The sequence below is a fragment of the Oncorhynchus nerka genome, linkage group LG13 (genome assembly GCF_034236695.1).
Source record: "Oncorhynchus nerka isolate Pitt River linkage group LG13, Oner_Uvic_2.0, whole genome shotgun sequence".
NCBI lineage: Eukaryota > Metazoa > Chordata > Actinopteri > Salmoniformes > Salmonidae > Oncorhynchus > Oncorhynchus nerka.
The window spans coordinates 98,873,962-98,899,337 of NC_088408.1; the positions used below are offsets into that span (position 1 = coordinate 98,873,962).

A 25,376-nucleotide genomic window follows, 5' to 3' on the forward strand; every position below is an offset into this window, starting at 1 on the left:
AATACTGCAGCTAACTACAATGTTTTATTCAGAAGCTAGCAGCTATTCTCTCCCTTATGTTGCTACACAACTAACTGACCGAATAGTGGCACATATTAATGAATACAGTAACCTACCAGACAACATGTAAGTCTGTGTTATGCACCGTTCGATATATCAGCATTTTTTTAAATTCTAGAAACAACTTACCGTTTAGACGGGGTATTGTACTAGGCTGCAATGTGTCTTCTTAGGCCTATTGATGTAGGAATAGAAAGGGGGGGGTGGTGTTTGTAAAATGTCAAACTAAGGTAAGAAAATAGTTTCGTTTTGAATCCCCAAATGACCGACTTCATTGATCATCTATCAAGGCAGGAAAGCGTCTCAAAACAGAACGAAAAATGTTCCCAAATACGTCACAATTTAACTCGTATTCCTCCTAATTATTTCGCTATCCGAAGTGTTATCTTGTCATTACAGGTTTCGGAAAAGAAACAGGTTTTTTTTCTTCTCCATCATCATAATTGCAGATTTTATAACAACAGGAGCCCGGTGTTAGGGTATTCGATGTCCGCCGTACGCCACATGATTCGTTCCATTGGTTATTATTCTTAGAAGGCAGGACTACTAGTTGGTGTACTTTGAGGTTTGATTGGCTGGGTTAGTTGTCATTCTGCACACTGTTTTATTTCTGAAAAATATATATATTTTTTATAGGTATTCAATATTCGCGTCTGCAATACGTCATGGATTTATGAGAATTTGCGTTAGGATCGGAATATTTGTAAAGTAGATTAATTATTTTGGCAGTTACCTGTAGTATTGTGTGATGGAGTCATGTTATACAGGTGTAGTGTGATGGAGTCATGGTTATACAGGTGTAGTGTGATGGAGTCATGGTTATATATATATGTAGGGTGATGGAGTCATGTTATAGAGGTGTAGGGTGATGGAGTCATGTTATAGTGGTGTAGTGTGATGGAATCATGGTTATAGAGGTGTAGGGTGATGGAGTCATGGTTATAGAGGTGTAGGGTGATGGAGTAATGGTTATAGAGGTGTAGGGTGATGGAGACATGGTTATATATATATGTAGTGTGATGGAGTCATGGTTTTAGAGGTGTAGGGTGATGGAGTCATGGTTATAGTGGTGTAGTGTGATGGAGTCATGTTATACAAGTATACTGTGATGGAGTCATGTTATACAGGTGTAGTGTGATGGAGTCATGGTTATATATATATGTAGTGTGATGGAGTCATGGTTATAGAGGTGTAATGTGATGGAGTCATGGTTATATATATGTGTAGTGTGATGGAGTCATGGTTATAGAGGTGTAGGGTGATGGAGTCATGGTTATTTATATATGTAATGTGATGGAGTCATGGTTATAGAGGTGTAGTGTGATGGAGTCATGGTAATAGAGGTGTAGGGTGATGGAGTCATGGTTATAGAGGTGTAGGGTGATGGAGTCATGGTTATAGAGGTGTAGGGTGATGAAGTCATGGTTATAGAGGTGTAGGGTGATGGAGTCATGGTTATAGAGGTGTAGGGTGATGGAGTCATGGTTATAGAGGTGTAGGGTGATGGAGTCATGGTTATAGAGGTGTAGGGTGATGAAGTCATGGTTATAGAGGTGTAGGGTGATGGAGTCATGTTATAGAGGTGTAGGGTGATGGAGTCATGGTTATAGAGGTGTAGAGTGATGGAGTCATGGTTATAGAGGTGTAAGGTGATGGAGTCATGGTTATAGAGGTGTAGGGTGATGGAGTCATGGTTATAGAGGTGTAGGGTGATGAAGTCATGGTTATAGAGGTGTAGGGTGATGGAGTCATGTTATAGAGGTGTAGGGTGATGGAGTCATGGTTATAGAGGTGTAGAGTGATGGAGTCATGGTTATAGAGGTGTAGGGTGATGGAGTCATGGTTATAGAGGTGTAGGGTGATGGAGTCATGGTTATAGAGGTGTAGTGTGATGGAGTCATGGTTATAGAGGTGTAGGGTGATGGAGTCATGGTTATAGAGGTGTAGGGTGATGGAGTCATGGTTATAGAGGTGTAGGGTGATGGAGTCATGGTTATAGATGTGTAGTGTGGCAGGTAGCCTAGCAGTTAAGAGCTTTGGGCCAGTAACCGAAAGGTCGCTGTTTCAAATCCCCGTGGTTCAAATCCCTGAGCCGATTAGGTGAAAAATCTGTCTGTGTCCTTGAGCAAGGCACTTAACCCTAATTGCTCCTGTAAATTGTTCTGGATAAGAGCATCTGCTACATAGGAATAGAATAGGTTCAGATGAGTAAGCCCTAATCTTTTATTGTCAGTGCAATCCAGCGTTGTTGGGATGTCCCTCCGCTTAACCCCATGCCCTTACCCTAATAACCATAACTCATACCTAATATTTTATCGTACCTTGACCATTTCAACTTCAATGGGGTAGAGACTTCCCAAGGATACCAGATAGGATGGAACAATCTTTCAAGGGCTAGCTAATCTAAAATATATATATTTGTATTTATTTTCAAAGTAGCCCTGTGTTCACTGCTAAGACATCTTGCAGGATGGTGTAAGGAGGGTGCACTCACACACAAGGCGGAGCCACATGATGCTCGGAGTGACTGCTGGCGGAGCCACATAATGCCCGGAGTGACTACGGGCAGAGCTATATAACGCTCAGAGTGACTGCGGTCGCTCTCTCTCTCACACACACACACAAGTGGAGAGAGTAGGTTAACTTCTGAATGATTGAATGAAGTGGTCGAATAATACGTGACCAAAATCTCAAGACCAACCAATCTGTAAATATGTAAACGGCCCGGACTACACCTTGAAGAATATTATTGAATGGAAAACATGGAATTCCCTATAAGAAACAGCAAGAAACGGTGTTTTTACGCGCTGTTGTGGTCACTTGTTAGCCAACTAACACTGGGAGGTAAGATATCTCTGAAAGTTGGGACATCTCGTGGGCGAGATTGTTCGCTGTTTATTCTGTAGCCTGTTGTATGTGTGTGTTTTTTTTGTGTGTCTATGCTTTTGATACTGTAATTCATTCATTTGGGTTTTGGCAAACCTTATTACGCACACCAGTTTCTCCCCGTGTATCGGGGAAATCACTGCCTTCGCTGCTTAGCCTATACAATGTTAGTACAAGCTAATTTCCTGCATAATCTACACAATACTATATGACCCATAGCCGTATCTATTTAGAACAACAAAAAATAAGTAAAAATGTCCCTAGTCATCAAGCTAGGTAAAAATATATATATATATTTGTATTTATTTAACTTGGCAAATTATTTAAAAAAAAATTTAAGTGATTGATAAGACTCAACTAGATCAAAGGTAATTCAATAATCAATATTGTTCCACCTTTAACCAATAACCTAACAAATCTAACAACAAAAATCTGACTTTTGATTGTCTTTATTAATACCCCCCCGCCTGCCCCGAGCCACCTGCAAGCCCGATTCCCACCAGTCTAGTCAATACCTCAACTCTCTCCCAAAAATATTTTTACCCACTATTTATTTATTTATTTATTACAGTTTAAATAATAATCATAATAAAAATAAACATACAAACTACACATACATGAACACACAGAAACAGTACATCCTCCATATAATTAATCTCATTGGCCTAATAGTACTGTAGAGATGTTTTTACTTACACACAATATAGCTGGTTCACCCTCTCCTGCCCCTAGGGGTCCACGGCTCTGCAGCGCCCCAACCCAACACACCCCACTCAGATTTAGGATCTTAGTGAAACATTCCTTTTTGGTTTAAGGTGTGTTAGGCCAAGTCCAGAGTGACAACCCACTGGCTGAGGGGGGTCTGACTCCTTTTGTCGTAGTGTTCCATATAAGGCTTCCAGACCTTATGAAAGTTGCACAGTAAACCCTTCATCTGGTAATAAATCATATCTAGTGATACATAACTTGACATTTCTGCTATCCATTGTGACATTGTGGGAGGATAACCAACCTCCAATGAATGGAAATGCATTTCTTCGATACTTGGTTACACAGTTTCTTCGTTTCGATAACAGTCTCCAGCATCAACATTTACAGTACAAGCAAACACAACAAACAACAACAGGAAGAAAGGAGAATCTGTTGAATTCATGTTGAGATTGAAGAACATACAAATTCAGCCAGCCTTCACAAAACAACTATAGTACATGTAGATATGTCCCGTTGTGTTTCACACCTCCAAGCAGAGGAATGACATTTCTGAGGACATGATATTCTGTTTCACTGGCATATAGAACGTTCTATGGATGGTCTCAAACTGCAGTAATTTATGTCTGAGATGATATGAACATGACTGGGGATTTAAACATACAGTATCCAGTGGCGATTTTAGCATGTAAATCTTGGTGGGGCAAACAAACAAACAGAACAATTTGGGGGATGGATGCCAGCAAAGCAACTACACAACACTAAACAATACATGAATTTCACTATAACGGTGACAAACAGTGGCCACAAACTGTTAGGGCCTAAAGCTGTCCCAACAGCAGAGTCCCGACACTCCTACACCTGGTTTTCAGCGGAGCCTTGTCTGGTAGCAAAACAGTTCATTCAGTCTCATTTCCTGCCTTTAAAAAACACATAGCTGATATTTTATCTTTATTTAACTAGGCAAGTCAGTTAAGAGCATATTCTTATTTTCAATGACGGCCTAGGAACAGTGGATTAACTGGTCTAGGAACAGTGGGTTAACTGGTCTAGGAACAGTGGGTTAACTGGTCTAGGAACAGTGGGTTAACTGGTCTAGGAACAGTGGGTTAATTGCCATGTTCAGGGGCAGAACGACAGATTATTGAGAGGGAATAAAGTGTTGTATCTGCAAATATTCACCTCCTCTCCGTCACAGACTGGTCTTCCCTGGCTGCCTGACCCTGCTGAGACCCCTGTCACCATCTGATCCTCATAAGATGAGGCATGACAAAGAATTATCTTGGTGGACATTTTTACAAGATATTATCCAAGTATGGAATCAATGGTTCAATAATTGAAATAACCATTATTCCCAAATCCCAGACTGTAGATTTAAAGCTTTAGCTGCTGTCCTGTGGCTACTGTAGGTCTTACCCATCAATTCAAGAAGGATCTTTGTATCATTCACTGATATTGTTAATATACTGCAGAATTCATCTGAGCTCCGTAGACTGGTCTTCCTTGGCTGTCTGACTCTGCTGGGACCCCTGTCACCATCTGATCCTGGTAAGACACAATGAGCATAGTGTTGTGTACTGACTGGGCACCATGACAGTGAAGTCTGTAGAGCTGTTTTTTTTACTGTGTCAGTGTTAAAAGTAGGAAATTAGATAGGGAAACTGACAAATCAATAACATTACATTGTTATACTGACTTATAAAGAATACCTACTTTCAGCAAGCTCTCTCTCTAATGGCACATCAACTGGCAAAAGCTAGCTAATTAATTTACTTCTGTTGAAATGGGACAAAAAAGCTACATAACATTTCCATACATCGAGCTGTTAGATAGTAATACTAGCCACCTCATATCATTTTCTGACAGATAACTAGAGGCTAGAGCTGAACTGACTGTGGTAGCTAATAGCTAGTCTAGCTTATTCATTCACCTCAGTCGAGAGGGGATGGAACATTAGCTAATGTTACATGTCAGTGTCACTACTAGCTCAGCACTGGAAATAAACGCTAGTTTAGAATTTGTTTCTGTTATGTTAAACAGCAGATACAGTGCCTTGCGAAAGTATTCGGCCCCCTTGAACTTTGCGACCTTTTGCCACATTTCAGGCTTCAAACATAAAGATATAAAACTGTATTTTTTTGTGAAGAATCAACAACAAGTGGGACACAATCATGAAGTGGAACGACATTTATTGGATATTTCAAACTTTTTTAACAAATCAAAAACGGAAAAATTGGGCGTGCAAAATTATTCAGCCCCCTTAAGTTAATACTTTGTAGCGCCACCTTTTGCTGCGATTACAGCTGTAAGTCGCTTGGGGTATGTCTCTATCAGTTTTGCACATCGAGAGACTGAAATTTTTTCCCATTCCTCCTTGCAAAACAGCTCGAGCTCAGTGAGGTTGGATGGAGAGCATTTGTGAACAGCAGTTTTCAGATCTTTCCACAGATTCTCGATTGGATTCAGGTCTGGACTTTGACTTGGCCATTCTAACACCTGGATATGTTTATTTTTGAACCATTCCATTGTAGATTTTGCTTTATGTTTTGGATCATTGTTTTGTTGGAAGACAAATCTCCGTCCCAGTCTCAGGTCTTTTGCAGACTCCATCAGGTTTTCTTCCAGAATGGTCCTGTATTTGGCTCCATCCATCTTCCCATCAATTTTAACCATCTTCCCTGTCCCTGCTGAAGAAAATCAGGCCCAAACCATGATGCTGCCACCACCATGTTTGACAGTGGGGATGGTGTGTTCAGGGTGATGAGCTGTGTTGCTTTTACGCCAAACATAACGTTTTGCATTGTTGCCAAAAAGTTCAATTTTGGGTTCATCTGACCAGAGCACCTTCTTCCACATGTTTGGTGTGTCTCCCAGGTGGCTTGTGTCAAACTTTAAACGACACTGTTTATGGATATCTTTAAGAAATGGCTTTCTTCTTGCCACTCTTCCATAAAGGCCAGATTTGTGCAATATACGACTGATTGTTGTCCTATGGACAGAGTCTCCCACCTCAGCTGTAAATCTCTGCAGTTCATCCAGAGTGATCATGGGCCTCTTGGCTGCATCTCTGATCAGTCTTCTCCTTGTATGAGCTGAAAGTTCAGAGGGACGGCCAGGTCTTGGTAGATTTACAGTGGTCTGATACTCCTTCCATTTCAATATTATCGCTTGCACAGTGCTCCTTGGGATGTTTAAAGCTTGGGAAATCTTTTTGTATCCAAATCCGGCTTTAAACTTCTTCACAACAGTATCTCGGACCTGCCTGGTGTGTCCCTTGTTCTTCATGATGCTCTCTGCGCTTTTAACGGACCTCTGAGACTATCACAGTGCAGGTGCATTTATACGGAGACTTGATTACACACAGGTGGATTGTATTTATCATCATTAGTCATTCAGGTCAACATTGGATCATTCAGAGATCCTCACTGAACTTCTGGAGAGAGTTTGCTGCACTGAAAGTAAAGGGGCTGAATAATTTTGCACGCCCAATTTTTCAGTTTTTGATTTGTTAAAAAAGTTTGAAATATCCAATAAATGTCGTTCCACTTCATGATTGTGTCCCACTTGTTGTTGATTCTTCACAAAAAAATACAGTTTTATATCTTTATGTTTGAAGCCTGAAATGTGGCAAAAGGTCGCAAAGTTCAAGGGGGCCGAATACTTTCGCAAGGCACTGTACCTTACCAGCTTCATCAGTCAACTAAAGAGTGGCCAGTTTCTGCTGTGCCTGCTTTTATAACTCAGAGAATGAGCATAACACATATACAACTGACAGCAGCTGCCTCTGTTCAACTCTCCCTGCTGGTCCAGCTAGTCTTTCAGAAGCTTTGCCTTCACACAGCCTGACCGCCCCGCACTCGAAGGCGTCCGCATGGTCCTAAAGCACGCCGTTGACATTTTTGGTATAACAATGCAATGATAGATCTGGGGGGATTGGGTCAAAATGCAATTTCAGAATGTGGGGGGGTCCCCAGTGAAAGTTGTGCCCCTGGTTTTGATATTGATATGTTAGTCATTGATAGTCAGTCACTAAATTAGCCCATGTCACCTAACATTCGGTACATGACTCTAGTGGCCAGCTATCTAAACGTAGTAATCATGGTCGAATTTACCAGCCGGGGGTACACATTAATTTTGTGAGTCAGTCACACTCAGATGTCATATTTAAAACTGAAAACATTTCTCTTCACCCTATGTCGAAATGTGTAGAATTGGGCAAGATGCACCCTATGGCGATGCACATGTGGGTATGCGTGTGGGTATGCATGTGGATATGTGTGTGGGTATGTGTGTGGGTATGCGTGTGGGTATGTGTGTGGGTATGCGTGTGGGTATGTGTGTGGGTATGCGTGTGGGTATGCATGTGGATATGTGTGTGGATATGTGTGTGGGTATGCGTGTGGGTATGCGTGTGGGTATGTGTGTGGGTATGCGTGTGGGTATGTGTGTGGGTATGCGTGTGGGTGTGCGTGAGGGTGTGCTACCCTTAGGGACATACACCCTGGTCCAATTGGAATTGAGGACCTATGATTACACACTCCCTGGTCCAATTGGAATTGAGGACCTATGCATACCCACACACTCCCTGGTCCAATTGGAATTGAGGACCCGAAAAGTAATTAGTGAAATCATGAATTTCATATGATTACGCATACCCTAATATTCTACTATGTAAAATGTATTAAAGCAAACATTTACTATGCTGTGTGTAATTGATTTAGTAAATGGAATGGAAATCATCTATATAATGATGTCTTTATTTACATTTTAATGACATATGGGTTCTGGGGTATAATTGTGATGAATGAATACATTATCATGAGTCAAAAATCATTAGCATCATTTAAGGTCATAAATGGGCTTTTGTAGAAAAACAAAAATGACAGGGGTTTATTTTTTTTTTTTAGATCTATCTGCCTTTTGCACAGTCTGGCTCATCGTGTTCAGAACGGCTCGTTCCAGCTAGATCATATCCCCTTGTTAAGGGTTAGTGAACAAAACAAACAAAAATGGAAAAACAACCCCCGGAAATGAACATAATGATCGTCTTTAAATGGACACCTGTTTGTTTGTAGATCAGACAGTCATGGGCCAGTTTCCCAGACATAGAGTGATGCTAATGCTAATATAGGTACCATTGACTTGCATTGGATTTGTACCACAAGTGCTAAAAGGTTAGAGGTTTAAACAGTGGACAGGTAAGCCAAATCAAAGCATGGAATGCCTTGCCTCCCATCATACCTTGTTTATTGGATAAGGAAACCAAAATGTCATTTTGTAGTTTGGGTGAACTATCTCTATACTCCTGGACAAACAAGCCAATTATTACGATAGTCATTAGATTAGGTAAAAATGGGCCTCCCGAGTGCCACAGTGGTCTAAGGTACTGCATCGCAGTGCTAGCTGTGCCACTAGAGATTCTGGGTTTGAGTCCAGATTCTGTAGCAGCCGGCCGCGACCGGGAGACCCATGGGGCTGGGCACAATTGGCTCAGCGTCGTCCAAATTTCGGGAGGGTTTGGCCCGGCAGGGATGTCCTTGTCCCATCATGCACTAGCGACTCCTGTGGCGGACCGGGCTCAGTGCACGCTGACACCATCGCCAGGTGTAACAGTGTTTCCTCCGACACATTGGTGCGGCTGGCTTCCGGGTTAAGCCGGCATTGTGTCAAGAAGCAGTGAGGCTTGGTTGGGATGTATTTCGGAGGACGCACGGCTCTCGACCTTTGCCTCTTGCGAGTCCGTACGGGAGTTTCAGCAAAGAGACAAGACTGTAACTACCAATTGGATACCACGAAATTGGGGAGATAAAAAGGGGTAAAAATAAATAAAAGATCAGGTACTGAACATGAATAGGAACTATGGAACAAACACGGGCTCTTTAGGTCTAATATTAAATATTATATTATATTAATATATAATATCTAAAAACCCTTGTATTCGAGGGTGCTGGGCTGCTGGCTTCTGTTTCTGATGAGATACACTTTGACATTCCGCTTAGCTTTTAGATAAAAACATGGTTTTCAGGTTCAAGAATTTGTGAAGAAGAAATAACTAGTCGTGTCAACTGTTGGGTAATCTCAACCCCAGGCTATTGTCTGGTCCAACAGATGATCTCTTTGGGCATTTGTAGGCTACATGCGGGCATTTCTGTTCTTCAGAACCAACCACAGATCTCTTTCATTGAAAAAGTTGTCATTCTCTACTCTCAGTAAAGACGTAGCCTGAAACGCAGAGCCACGCCATTCGGGTTTAGTCGTGATCCCATGACGAGACTCTATAGGTTTAAGAGGAGCTGTGAATGATGGAAGTTCAAGAGTACTCCAGAGCCACACAGATACACGAAACACATGGCTTTTCAAATACAGTACATGGTGCCGGAGTACACACAATCCTTTGAGAGTAAAGGGAAATGGGGGATACCCAGTCAGTTGTACAACTGAATGCCTTCAACTGAAATGTGTCTTCCGCATTTAACCCAAGCCCTCTGAATCAGAGAGGTGCGGGGGCCTGCCTTAAATTGACATCCACGTCTTCGGCGCCACAGGGAACAGTGGGTTAATAGCCTTGTTCGGGGGGCAGAACGACAGATTTTTACCTCGTCAGCTCGGGGATTCGATCCAGCAACCTTTTCGGTTACTGGCCCAACGCTCTAAGCATAAAAAAGTTTTGCTCTTGGTTTTAACCCATTAGTGGGCAGTATAGTTGTGTAAACAAAGTTATTAGATTCTTGTAATGTTTCTAAACACTCCCAGGTTAGATTGAAGTGGCCCACTTTCTTGTTACAAGCTACAGTATGGAAATGTGACTTTGCTTTGGGGGAAAAAAAGCATTTGCTAAATCCCATACCCATATAAAGTAATGGATGACACCAGTCTGTGCAATGTTAAAACGCTGCACATCCTCAACCCTATAAATAGAAGGCAAACAAGTCATCTAAACTCTCTTGAGTTCGGTTTCCAGGAACGCTGCCCTTGTGTCGTAGGTTACTAATCAAACGACTGTGAATAACAGAACAAGGTTTATAAATGTGTTGTCTGAGGCAGAATCCGACTTATGGTGGGAGGGACAATGGTCTAGCTGGGCTGGAGGAAGCCATGTGTTTGTCCTTTTACTGTTGTTGTTGTTGTTGTTGTTATATCAGGGGTGTCAAACGCATTTAGCCCCAGCTAGGTCCAGAGACAACATTCAGTCTTCACTAGGTCCGGAGACAACATTCAGTCTTCACTAGGTCCAGAGACAACATTCAGTCTTCACTAGGTCCAGAGACAACATTCAGTCTTCACTAGGTCCAGAGACAACATTCAGTCTTCACTAGGTCCAGAGACAACATTCAGTCTTCACTAGGTACAGAGACAACATTCAGTCTTCACTAGGTACAGAGACAACATTCAGTCTTCACTAGGTCCAAAGACAACATTCAGTCTTCACTAGGTCCGGAGACAACATTCAGTCTTCACTAGGTCTAAAGACAACATTCAGTCTTCACTAGATCCAAAGACAACATTCAGTCTTCACTAGGTCCAGAGACAACATTCAGTCTTCACTAGGTACAGAGACAACATTCAGTCTTCACTAGGTCCAGAGACAACATTCAGTCTTCACTAGGTCCAGAGACAACATTCAGTCTTCACTAGATCCGGAGACAACATTCAGTCTTCACTAGGTCCAGAGACAACATTCAGTCTTCACTAGGTCCAGAGACAACATTCAGTCTTCACTAGGTCCAGAGACAACATTCAGTCTTCACTAGATCCGGAGACAACATTCAGTCTTCACTAGGTCCGGAGACAACATTCAGTCTTCACTAGGTACAGAGACAACATTCAGTCTTCACTAGGTCCAGAGACAACATTCAGTCTTCACTAGGTCCAGAGACAACATTCAGTCTTCACTAGGTCCAGAGACAACATTCAGTCTTCACTAGATCCGGAGACAACATTCAGTCTTCACTAGGTCCGGAGACAACATTCAGTCTTCACTAGGTACAGAGACAACATTCAGTCTTCACTAGGTCCAGAGACAACATTCAGTCTTCACTAGGTCCAGAGACAACATTCAGTCTTCACTAGGTCCAGAGACAACATTCAGTCTTCACTAGATCCGGAGACAACATTCAGTCTTCACTAGGTCCGGAGACAACATTCAGTCTTCACTAGGTCCGGAGACAACATTCAGTCTTCACTAGGTCCAGAGACAACATTCAGTCTTCACTAGGTCCAGAGACAACATTCAGTCTTCACTAGGTCCAGAGACAACATTCAGTCTTCACTAGATCCGGAGACAACATTCAGTCTTCACTAGGTCCAGAGACAACATTCAGTCTTCACTAGGTACAGAGACAACATTCAGTCTTCACTAGGTCCAAAGACAACATTCAGTCTTCACTAGGTCCGGAGACAACATTCAGTCTTCACTAGGTCCGGAGACAACATTCAGTCTTCACTAGGTCCAGAGACAACATTCAGTCTTCACTAGGTCCAGAGACAACATTCAGTCTTCACTAGGTCCAGAGACAACATTCAGTCTTCACTAGGTACAGAGACAACATTCAGTCTTCACTAGGTACAGAGACAACATTCAGTCTTCACTAGGTCCAAAGACAACATTCAGTCTTCACTAGGTCCGGAGACAACATTCAGTCTTCACTAGGTCTAAAGACAACATTCAGTCTTCACTAGATCCAAAGACAACATTCAGTCTTCACTAGATCCGGAGACAACATTCAGTCTTCACTAGATCCGGAGACAACATTCAGTCTTCACTAGATCCGGAGACAACATTCAGTCTTCACTAGGTCCAGAGACAACATTCAGTCTTCACTAGGTACAGAGGCCACATTTGTCTTGAATATGTCCGGAAGGCCACACTGCAAATTGAGTATACTGTATTGCCATGCTGTTAACATTTAGCTAAATAAAATACTGTATGTTTGATCCCATTAGTAGAGAAGAAAAGAAAAGACACAAAACCAGCCTGCAATAATAATAACTATATACTCTACCCACCCCTTGAGAAATGACCCGTTTTATTAAGGATTTAATGGTTTAACTTTTGACAATTTATCTAACTAACAATCCTGTGAAGAGGTTGTCCGAGGTCACAGCCTAATTATACATGGCCTGCTAGTCTAATAGGCTAATTGCTGTGTTTAATAGGACACTGTGCTACAACAGTAGTTTTGTAACGAACTAATCAATTATGTGGACAGCGGCGAGTTTGACTAAGTACACAAGCTGTGAGTTGACACATTTAGGATCACTGAAAGTGCATGGACAACAAGTTGCCTAATCGAGCTTGGATAACCTATCGGGTCAAACCAGTTCCATTGGATAACACATTTATATAAATGGCAATAAAAACACAGTAAAAAAATACATCATGAGGAATAAGGTTTTTGCAGTGTCTGAAAATAATACCTTAAAAAAGTACATAAATATAAAATTCTCGGTTAAATGTAAAAAATCTATAGCCTACGTTGAGGTTTGTCTTTAATAATTTTATGCTATCTGGCAATAGTTCATAGGCCTAAACCTTATGGCCTAACTGTACGTTCACCAAATGTCCTACATGCATTTAACATTTACATTTAAGTCATTTAGCAGACGCTCTTATCCAGAGCGACTTACAAATTGGTGCATTCACCTTATGACCTCCAGTGGAACAGTAGTGCATCTAAATCTTTTAAGGGGGGAGGGGGGGTGAGAGGGATTACTTTATCCTATCCTAGGTATTCCTTAAAGAGGTGGGGTTTCAGGTGTCTCCGGAAGGTGGTGATTGACTCCGCTGTCCTGGCGTCGTGAGGGAGTTTGTTCCACCATTGGGGGGCCAGAACATGCCAATCGCCAAAAGCTTATGGGAATGGGCAGACACATTTAATGTCAATCCACGGAGGCAAAAAGGTCAATGTCAGGGTTTTATTCAATAAGAGGAAAGCTGCGAAATGGAGAGTTGAAAATAAACGGAAGGGAGGGCCAGAACAGTAGGGGGAACTGGGGGAGGAGGGCCAGAACAGTAGGGGAACTGGGGAGGAGGGGTGAAGAGAGGGAACTGGGGGAGGAGGGGTGAAGAGAGGGAACTGGGAGAGGAGGGGTGATGAGAGGGAACTGGGGGAGGAGGGGTGAAGAGGGGGAACTGGGGGAGGAGGGGTGAAGAGAGGGAACTGGGGGAGGAGGGGTGAAGAGAGGGAACTGGGGAAGGAGGGGTGAAGAGAGGGAACTGGGGGAGGAGGGGTGAAGAGAGGGAACTGGGGAAGGAGGGGTGAAGAGAGGGAACTGGGGGAGGAGGGGTGAAGAGAGGGAACTGGGGAAGGAGGGGTGAAGAGAGGGAACTGGGGGAGGAGGGGTGAAGAGAGGGAACTGGGGAAGGAGGGGTGAAGAGAGGGAACTGGGGGAGGAGGGGTGAAGAGAGGGAACTGGGGGAGGAGGGGTGAAGAGAGGGAACTGGGGAAGGAGGGGTGAAGAGAGGGAACTGGGGGAGGAGGGGTGAAGAGAGGGAACTGGGGGAGGAGCGGTGAAGAGAGGTAACTGGGGGAGGAGGGGTGAAGAGAGGGAACTGGGGGAGGAGGGGTGAAGAGAGGGAACTGGGGGAGGAGGGGTGAAGAGAGGGAACTGGGGGAGGAGGGGTGAAGAGAGGGAACTGGGGGAGGAGGGGTGAAGAGAGGGAACTGGGGGAGGAGGGGTGAAGAGAGGGCTGGGTAAAGAAAGGACTGAGAGTGTGAGAAAAGTCATGTCATGACAAGACGTGTCATCTTGATGAACGACTTGGTGTGAATGGTGCTCTTGCATATGCTACTGCATATTCTCTTCCCAAATGATGCCGCCTCATGCCAACTCCTGCTTCATGCCAATGCCAGAGGATTTGGCAAGACAGCCTTAACAGATCTGAAACTCTGGTTCTGTCACAATACTGTAACTATCTGGTTCTGTCACAATACTGTAACTATCAGGTTCTGTCACAACACTGTAACTATCTGGTTCTATCACAATACTGTAACTATCAGGTTCTGTCACAATACTGTAACTATCTGGTTATGTCACAATACTGTAACTATCAGGTTCTGTCACAACACTGTAACTATCTGGTTCTATCACAATACTGTAACTATCAGGTTCTGTCACAATACTGTAACTATCAGGTTCTGTCACAATACTGTAACTATCAGGTTCTGTCACAATACTGTAAATATCAGGTTCTATCACAATACTGTAACTATCAGGTTCTATCACAATACTGTAACTATCAGGTTCTATCACAATACTGTAACTATCAGGTTCTGTCACAATACTGTAACTATCTGGTTCTATCACAATACTGTAACTATCAGGTTCCGGTTCTGTCACAAAACTGTAACTATCAGGTTCTGTCACAATACTGTAACAATCAGGTTCTGTCACAATACTGTAACTATCAGGTTCTATCACAATACTGTAACTATCTGGTTCTATCACAATCCTGTAACTATCAGGTTCTGTCACAATACTGTAACTATCTGGTTCTATCACAATACTGTAAACTATCAGGTTCTGTCACAATACTGTAATTATCTGGTTCTATCACAATACTGTAACTATCTGGTTCCGGTTCTGTCACAATCATGTAACTATCTGGTTCTGTCACAACACTGTAACTATCAGGTTCTGTCACAATACTGTAACTATCAGGTTCTGTCACAATACTGTAACTATCTGGTTCTGTCACAATACTGTAACTATCAGGTTCCGGTTCTGTCACAATACTGTAACTATCGTGTTTCCGGTTCTGTCACAATACTGTAACTATCAGGTTCTGTCACAATACTGTAACTATCTGGTTCTGTCACAATACTGTAACTATCAGGTTCCGGTTCTGTCACAATACTGTAACTATCGTGTTCCGGTTCTGTCACAATACTGTAACTATCAGGTTCTGTCACAATACTGTAACTATCTGGTTCTGTCACAATACTGTAACTATCAGGTTCAATCACAACATTGAACAACACTGATGCTGTACTGTAGTCCCATTGATCTGAGAATGAGGATGCTATACTGTAGTCCCATTGATCTGAGAATGAGGATGCTATACTGTAGTCCCATTTGATCTGATAATGAGGATGCTATACTGTAGTCCCATTGATCTGAGAATGAGGATGCTGTACTGTAGTCCCATTGATCTGAGAATGAGGATGCTATACTGTAGTCCCATTGATCTGAGAATGAGGATGCTATACTGTAGTCCCATTGATCTGAGAATGAGGATGCTGTACTGTAGTCCCATTTGATCTGATAATGAGGATGCTATACTGTAGTCCCATTGATCTGAGAATGAGGATGCTGTACTGTAGTCCCATTTGATCTGATAATGAGGATGCTATACTGTAGTCCCATTTGATCTGATAATGAGGATGCTATACTGTAGTCCCATTGATCTGAGAATGAGGATGCTGTACTGTAGTCCCATTGATCTGAGAATGAGGATGTTGTACTGTAGTCCCATTGATCTGAGAATGAGGATGCTATACTGTAGTCCCATTGATCTGAGAATGAGGATGCTGTACTGTAGTCCCATTTGATCTGAGAATGAGGATGCTATACTGTAGTCCCATTGATCTGAGAATGAGGATGCTATACTGTAGTCCCATTGATCTGAGAATGAGGATGCTGTACTGTAGTCCCATTTGATCTGAGAATGAGGATGTTGTACTGTAGTCCCATTGATCTGAGAATGAGGATGCTGTACTGTAGTCCCATTGATCTGAGAATGAGGATGCTGTACTGTAGTCCCATTTGATCTGATAATGAGGATGCTGTACTGTAGTCCCATTGATCTGAGAATGAGGATGTTGTACTGTAGTCCCATTGATCTGAGAATGAGGATGCTGTACTGTAGTCCCATTGATCTGAGAATGAGGATGCTGTACTGTAGTCCCATTGATCTGAGAATGAGGATGCTGTACTGTAGTCCCATTGATCTGAGAATGAGGATGCTGTACTGTAGTCCCATTGATCTGAGAATGAGGATGCTGTACTGTAGTCCCATTGATCTGAGAATGAGGATGCTGTACTGTAGTCCCATTTGATCTGATAATGAGGATGCTATACTGTAGTCCCATTGATCTGAGAATGAGGATGCTGTACTGTAGTCCCATTGATCTGAGAATGAGGATGCTATACTGTAGTCCCATTGATCTGAGAATGAGGATGCTGTACTGTAGTCCCATTTGATCTGAGAATGAGGATGCTATACTGTAGTCCCATTGATCTGAGAATGAGGATGCTATACTGTAGTCCCATTGATCTGAGAATGAGGATGTTGTACTGTAGTCCCATTGATCTGAGAATGAGGATGCTATACTGTAGTCCCATTGATCTGAGAATGAGGATGCTGTACTGTAGTCCCATTGATCTGAGAATGAGGATGCTATACTGTAGTCCCATTGATCTGAGAATGAGGATGTTGTACTGTAGTCCCATTGATCTGAGAATGAGGATGCTGTACTGTAGTCCCATTTGATCTGAGAATGAGGATGCTATACTGTAGTCCCATTGATCTGAGAATGAGGATGCTATACTGTAGTCCCATTGATCTGAGAATGAGGATGCTGTACTGTAGTCCCATTGATCTGAGAATGAGGATGCTATACTGTAGTCCCATTGATCTGAGAATGAGGATGTTGTACTGTAGTCCCATTGATCTGAGAATGAGGATGCTGTACTGTAGTCCCATTGATCTGAGAATGAGGATGCTATACTGTAGTCCCATTGATCTGAGAATGAGGATGCTGTACTGTAGTCCCATTGATCTGAGAATGAGGATGCTGTACTGTAGTCCCATTGATCTGAGAATGAGGATGCTGTACTGTAGTCCCATTGATCTGAGAATGAGGATGCTGTACTGTAGTCCCATTGATCTGAGAATGAGGATGCTGTACTGTAGTCCCATTGATCTGAGAATGAGGATGCTGTACTGTAGTCCCATTGATCTGAGAATGAGGATGCTGTACTGTAGTCCCATTTGATCTGAGAATGAGGATGCTATACTGTAGTCCCATTGATCTGAGAATGAGGATGTTGTACTGTAGTCCCATTGATCTGAGAATGAGGATGTTGTACTGTAGTCCCATTGATCTGAGAATGAGGATGTTGTACTGTAGTCCCATTGATCTGAGAATGAGGATGCTGTACTGTAGTCCCATTGATCTGAGAATGAGGATGCTGTACTGTAGTCCCATTTGATCTGAGAATGAGGATGCAATCAAAGCTCAAGACACTGCCTTTTCAAATGTTCAGTGCGATGTTCACTCAGTCATATGTGGCATATTTCCCTCTCTCTCTCTCTCTCTCTCTCTCTCTCTCTCCAGCCTCGTTCTACGGCGATGGCTATGTGCAGCTCAAAGCGGTAGAGTCGTCGAACCGTAACTCCCTGCGTCTTCGCTTCCGTACCTCCAGCCCCCACGGCCTGCTCTTCCTCGCTGCCGACCACACAGACTACCTTCTACTGGAGCTGAACTCTGGTTGCCTGCAGGTCGGTACATTTATAGCCTAGACACCACATACACACACAAACACACAGACACACTCACAACTGGAATAATGGTGTTTGACCATCTACAATGGTATTTCACACTAAACAAATTAACATCAGACTTTTCAGCTCGCTTATAGGGAGCGGTACTCAACATGGACAAATGACTGATGATTGGCTTAAAGAAATGCATAATTAGAAGCTGTTTTATTTTATCTCATCGCTGCAACTCCCCAGCGGGCTCAGGAGAGGCCAAGGTTGAGTCATGCGTCCTCCGAAACATGACCCAGCAAGCCACGCTTCTTTAACACCCACCCGCCAGCCACACCAATGAATCGGAGGAAACATCATTCAACTAATGACCGAAGTCAGCTTGCAGGCACCTGACCCACCACAAGGAGTCGCTAGAGCGCAATGAGCCAAGTAAAGCCCATGGCCAAACCCTCCCATAACCCGGACGACACTGGTGTAATTGTGCACCACCCTATGGGACTCCAGGTCACAGCCAGTTGTGACACGACTGTAGTGACACCGCAACACTGCGATGCAGTGCCTTAGACCTCTGTGCCACTCGGGAGGCCTTGTGAGATCTGTATTGTGTTAGACTTCAGTGCAGCTTTTGACATTTATCAATCATAATCTGCTGTTAGAGAAAAACGTATGTGTTATGGCTTTACACCCCCTGCTATAATGTGGATGAAGAGTTACCTGTCTATCAGAACACAGAGGGTTTTCTTTAATGGAAGCCTCTCCAACATAATCCAGGTAGAATCAGGAATTCCCCAGGGCAGCTGTCTAGGCCCCTTACTTAAAAAAAAAACGTTACTAATGACCTGCCGCTGGCACTGAATAAAGCCTGTGTGTCTATACATGCTGATGACTCAACACGATACACGTCAGCTACGACAGCGAAGGAAACCACTGCAACACTTAACAAATAGCTGCAGTTCATTTTAGAATGAGTGGCAAGAAATAAGTTAGTTACAGTATTTAAAAGCAATGTATTTGGGACAAATAATTAAATAAACTCTTAAGCCTCAACTAAATCAAGTAATAAATAATGTGGAAATTGAGCAAGTTAAGGAGTCTAAACTGCTTGCTGTAACTCTGGATTGTAAACTGTCATGATCAAAACGTATTGATGCAACGGCAGCCAAGATGGGGAGAAGTCTGTCCGTAATAAAGTGCTGTTCTGCTTTCTTGACATCAACAAAACAGGTCCTACAGGCCCTAGTTCTGTCACATCTGAACTACTGCAAATTACAGTTGGCCCAGAACAGAGCAGCACAGCTGGCCCGGTACACAGAGAGCTAACATCAATAACATGCATGTCAATCTCTCCTGGCTCAAAGTAGAGGAGAGATTGACTGCATCACAACGTGTCTTTGTGAGAGCTATTGACATGCTGAAAGCACTGAGCTGTCTGTTTAAACTACTAGTACACAGCTCAGACATCCATGCATACCCTATAAGAGGTATGTTTAAACTACTAGCACACAGCGCAGACACCCATACATACCCCACAAGACATGCCACCAGAGGTCTGTTTAAACTACTATCACACAGCTCAGACACCCATACATACCTCACAAGACATGCCACCAGAGGTCTTTTCACAGTCCCCAAGTCCAGAACAGACTATGGGAGGTGCACAGTACTACATAGAGACATGACTACACCAGGTGACTGATGCAAGCAGTAGAATCAGACACAAATTCTAGCACACACGTACATAATATTGTTATATTGCTGCACTATTGATTTTGTATTGTAGATTTGTAGTGGTAGAGTAGTGGTGTAATAATGTGTTGTATTGTAGATATGTAGTGGTGTAATAATGTATTGTATTGTAGATATATAGTGGTAGAGTAGTGGTGTAATAATGTATTGTATTGTAGATATATAGTGGTAGAGTAGTGGTGTAATAATGTATTGTATTGTAGATATATAGTGGTAGAGTAGTGGTGTAATAATGTATTGTAGATATGTAGTGGTAGAGTAGTGGTGTAATAATGTGTTGTATTGTAGATATGTAGTGTGTAATAATGTAATGTAGATATGTGTAATAATAGCGGTAGAGTAGTGGTGTAATAATGTGTTGTATTGTAGATATATAGTGGTAGAGTAGTGGTGTTATAATGTATTGTATTGTAGATATGTAGTGGTAGAGTAGTGTGTAATAATGTATTGTATTGTAGATATGTAGTGGTGTAATAATGTATTGTATTGTAGATATGTGGTGGTAGAGTAGTGGTGTAATAATGTGTTGTATTGTAGATATATAGCTGTTAGAGTAGTGGTGTAATAATGTGTTGTATTGTAGATGTAGTGGTAGGTAATTGGTGTAATAATGTATTGTATTGTAGATATGTAGTGGTAGAGTAGTGGTGTAATAATGTGTTGTATTGTAGATATGTGGTGGTAGAGTAGTGGTGTAATAATGTATTGTATTGTAGATATGTGGTGGTAGAGTAATTGGTGTTATAATGTATTGTATTGTAGATATGTAGTGGTAGAGTAGTGGTGTAATAATGTATTGTATTGTAGATATGTATTGTATTGTATGTAGATATGTAGTGGTAGTAATAATGTGTTGTATTGTAGATATATAGTGGTAGAGTAGTGTAATAATGTATTGTATTGTAGATATGTATTGTAGGTAGTAGAGTAGTGGTGTAATAATGTGTTGTATTGTAGATATATAGTGGTGTAGTGGTGTAATAATGTGTTGTATGTATTGTAGTGGTGTAGTGGTGTAATAATGATATAGATATGGTGGTAGAGTAGTGGTGTAATAATGTATTGTATTGTAGATATGTAGTGGTAGAGTAGTGGTGTAATAATGTGTTGTATTTGTATTGTAGATATATGTAGTGGTAGAGTAGTGGTGTAATAATGTAATTGTATTGTAGATATGTAGTGGTAGAGTAGTGGTGTAATAATGTGTTGTATTGTAGATATATAGTGGTAGAGTAGTGGTGTAATAATGTGTTGTATTGTAGATATGTAGTGGTAGAGTAGTGGTGTAATAATGTGTTGTATTGTAGATATATAGTGGTAGAGTAGTGGTGTAATAATGTAATTGTGTATTGTTGTATTGTAGTGGTGTAATAATGTGTTGTATTGTAGTAGTGGTAGAGTAGTGGTGTAATAATGTGATATGTAGTGGTAGTAGTGGTGTAATAATGTGTATTGTAGATATGTAATAATGTATTGTATTGTAGATAGTAGTGGTAGAGTGTAATAATGTGTTGTATTGTAGATATGTAGTGGTAGAGTAGTGTAATAATGTATTGTATTGTAATAATGTGTTGTAATAATGTATTGTATAATGTGGTGTAATAATGTGTGTATTGTAGATATAGTGTAGAGTAGTGGTATTGTGTAGTGGTAGAGTAGTGGTGTAATAATGTATTGTATTGTAGTGGTAGAGTAGTGGTGTAATAATGTATTGGTGTAATAATGTATTGTATTGTAGATATGTAGTAATAATGTATTGTATTGTAGATATGTAGTGGTGTAATAATGTGTTGTATTGTAGATATATAGTGGTAGAGTAGTGGTGTAATAATGTATTGTAGATATGTAGTGTGTAATGTATTGTATTGTAGATATGTAGTGGTAGAGTAGTGTGTAATAATGTAATAATGTGTTGTATTGTAGATATTGTAGATATGTAGTGGTAGAGTAGTGGTGTAATAATGTGTTGTATTGTAGATATGTAATAAGTGTATTGTAGATAGTAGTGGTGTAATAATGTGTTGTATTGTAGATATGTAGTGGTAGAGTAATAATGTGTATTGTAGATAATAATGTAATAATGTATTGTATTGTAGATATGTAGTGGTAGAGTAGTGGTGTAATAATGTATTGTATTGTAGATATATAGTGGTAGAGTAGTGGTGTAATAATGTATTAATGTATTGTAGATATGTAGTGGTAGAGTGGTGTAATAGTATTGTGTAATAATGTGTATTTGTATTGTAGATATATAGTGGTAGATAGTAGTGGTGTAATAATGTTGTATTTGTATTGTAGATATATAGTGGTAGAGTAGTGGTGTAATAATGTATTGTATTGTAGATATGTAGTGGTAGAGTAGTGGTGTAATAATGTGTTGTATTGTAGATATAGTGGTGTAATAAGTAGTGGTGTAATAATGTATTGTATTGTAGATATGTAGTGGTAGATAGTGGTGTAATAATGTATTGTATTGTAGATATGTAGTGGTAGAGTAGGTGTAATAATATTGTATTTAGATATTAGTGGTAGATATGTAATGTGGTAGATAGTAGTGGTGTAATAATGTATTGTGTATTGTAGATAATAATGTATTGTATTGTAGATAGTAGTGGTGTAATAATGTATTGGTAGATAATAATGTAATAATTGTATTGTAGATATATAGTGGTAGAGTAGTGGTGTAATAATGTATTGATATTGTAGATATGTGTAATAATGTATTGTATTGTAGATATGTAGTGGTGTAATAATGTATTGTATTGTAGATATGTAGTGGTAGAGTAGTGGTGTAATAATGTGTTGTATTGTAGTTGTATTGTATATATAGATATGTGGTGGTAGAGTAGTGGTGTAATAATGTATTGTATTGTAGATATTGTAGATAGTGGTGTAATAATGTGGTAGAGTAGTGGTGTAATAAGTGGTGTAATGTGTTGTATTTGTATTGTAGATATGTGTAATAATGTGGTAGATAGTAGTGGTGTAATAATGTATTGATATAGTGTAGATAGTGGTGTAATAATGTATTGGTAGATATGTAGTGGTGTAATAATGTGTTGTATTGTAGATATGTAGTAATAATGTATTGTATTGTAGTAGTGTAATAATGTATTGTGTAATAATGTGTTGTAATAATTGTAGATAGTGGTAGAGTAGTGGTGTAATAATGTATTGTATTGTAGATATGTAGTGGTGTAATAATGTATTGTATTGTAGATATAGTGGTGTAGTGGTGTAATAATGTGTTGTATTGTAGTAGTGGTGTAATAATAATGATATTGTATGGTGTAATAATGATTGTATTGTAGTGGTAGAGTAGTGGTGTAATAATGTGTTGTATTGTAGATAATAGTAGTGGTGTAATAATGTATTGTATTGTAGATATGTAGTGGTAGAGTAGTGGTGTAATAATGTATTGTATTGTAGATATGTAGTGGTGTAATAATGTATTGTATTGTAGATATGTGGTGGTAGAGTAGTGGTGTAATAATAATGTATTGTATTGTAGATATATGTAGTGGTAGAGTAGTGGTGTAATAATGTATTGTATTGTAGATATGTAGTGGTAGAGTAGTGGTGTAATAATGTATGTAGATATTGGTAGATATGTAATAATGTATTGTATTGTAGATATGTGGTAGTAGAGATGTGGTAATGTAATAATGTTGTATTGTAGATATATAGTGGTAGAGTAGTGGTGTAATAATGTATTGTATTGTAGATATATAGTGGTAGAGTAGTGGTGTAATAATGTATTGTATTGTAGATAATGATGTGTAATTGTATTATTGTAGTAGTAGTGGTGTAATAATAGTGTAGATAGTAGTAGTAGTGGTGTAATAATGTGTTGTATTGTAGATATGTAGTGGTAGAGTAGTGGTGTAATAATGTATTGTATTGTAGATATGTAGTGGTGTAATAATGTATTGTATTGTGTAATAATGTATTGTATTGTAGATATGATATGTAGTGGTGTAATAATGTATTGTATTGTAGATATGTAGTGTATTGTATTGTAGTAGTGGTGTAATAATGATGTATAGTGTAGATATGTAATAATGTATTGTAGTAGATATGTAGTGGTAGTGGTGTAATAATGTATTGTAATAATGTGTGGTGTAATAATGTATTGTATAGATATAGTGGTGTAATAATGATATTGTATAGTGGTGTAATAAGATATGTAGTGGTAGAGTAGTGGTGTAATAATATTGTATTGTAGTGGTAGATTGTAGTAGTGGTGTAATAATGTGTTGTATTGTAGATATATAGTGGTAGAGTAGTGGTGTAATAATGTATTGTATTGTAGATATATAGTGTAATAATGTGTATGTGTAGATATGTAATAATGTATTGTATTGTAGTTGTGTTTTATCATTTGTTTTATATGTAATGTAATAATTGTATTTAGAATGTGTTTGGACTCCAGGAAGAGCAGCTGCTTCCTTGACAGGAACTAATGGGGATCCATAATAAACCCCAGGAAGAGTAGCTGCTGCCTTGGCAGGAACTAATGGGGATGTAGATATAAACGGTAGAGTAGTGGTGTAATAATGTATTGTATTGTAGATATGTAGTGGTAGTGTAGTGGTGTAATAATGTATTGTATTGTAGATATGTAGTGGTAGAGTAGTGGTGTAATAATGTGTTGTATTGTAGATATGTGGTGGTGTAATAATGTATTGTATTGTAGATATATAGTGGTGTAATAATGTATTGTATTGTAGATATATAGTGGTGTAATAATGTATTGTATTGTAGATATATAGTGGTGTAATAATGTGTTGTATTGTAGATATATAGTGGTAGAGTAGTGGTGTAATAATGTGTTGTATTGTAGATATGTAGTGGTAGAGTAGTGGTGTAATAATGTATTGTATTGTAGATATGTAGTGGTGTAATAATGTATTGTATTGTAGATATATAGTGGTGTAATAATGTGTTGTATTGTAGATATATAGTGGTGTAATAATGTATTGTATTGTAGATATGTAGTGGTAGAGTAGTGGTGTAATAATGTGTTGTATTGTAGATATATAGTGGTAGAGTAGTGGTGTAATAATGTATTGTATTGTAGATATGTGGTGGTAGAGTAGTGGTGTAATAATGTATTGTATTGTAGATATGTGGTGGTAGAGTAGTGGTGTAATAATGTGTTGTATTGTAGATATGTAGTGGTAGAGTAGTGGTGTAATAATGTATTGTATTGTAGATATGTGGTGGTAGAGTAGTGGTGTAATAATGTATTGTATTGTAGATATATAGTGGTAGAGTAGTGGTGTAATAATGTATTGTATTGTAGATATGTAGTGGTAGAGTAGTGGTGTAATAATGTATTGTATTGTAGATATGTAGTGGTAGAGTAGTGGTGTAATAATGTGTTGTATTGTAGATATATAGTGGTAGAGTAGTGGTGTAATAATGTATTGTATTGTAGATATGTAGGAAGAGTAGCTGCTACCTTGGCAGGAAGTGG

The 25,376-nt window shown here is 40.0% G+C and overlaps 2 protein-coding genes across 4 annotated transcripts in view; one reads left to right on the forward strand and one right to left on the reverse strand.

The window, feature by feature from the left end:
* si:dkey-193c22.1 (uncharacterized protein LOC567837 homolog) overlaps nucleotides 1-3,770 on the reverse strand; it is a 29,024-nt gene extending 25,254 nt beyond the window's left edge. The window contains exons 1-2 of one of the 3 annotated variants that reach the window (XM_065026903.1): nucleotides 3,643-3,770; nucleotides 190-235 (exon numbers count right to left, since the gene is read on the reverse strand). The gene's annotated coding sequence lies outside the window, so the exon portion shown is untranslated. Of the gene's footprint in view, nucleotides 1-189; nucleotides 566-3,642 lie in introns of those variants that run through there. The other 2 variants (XM_065026905.1, XM_065026904.1) reach the window with 2 other exon arrangements.
* Nucleotides 2,659-25,376, forward strand: part of LOC115115039 (chondroitin sulfate proteoglycan 4-like) — a 113,752-nt gene continuing 91,034 nt past the window's right edge. The window contains exons 1-2 of the mRNA XM_065026908.1: nucleotides 2,659-2,904; nucleotides 17,994-18,157. Of these exons, the coding sequence (XP_064882980.1) occupies nucleotides 2,814-2,904; nucleotides 17,994-18,157 (255 nt within the window). The 5' untranslated portion in view covers nucleotides 2,659-2,813. The remainder of the gene's footprint in view (nucleotides 2,905-17,993; nucleotides 18,158-25,376) is intronic.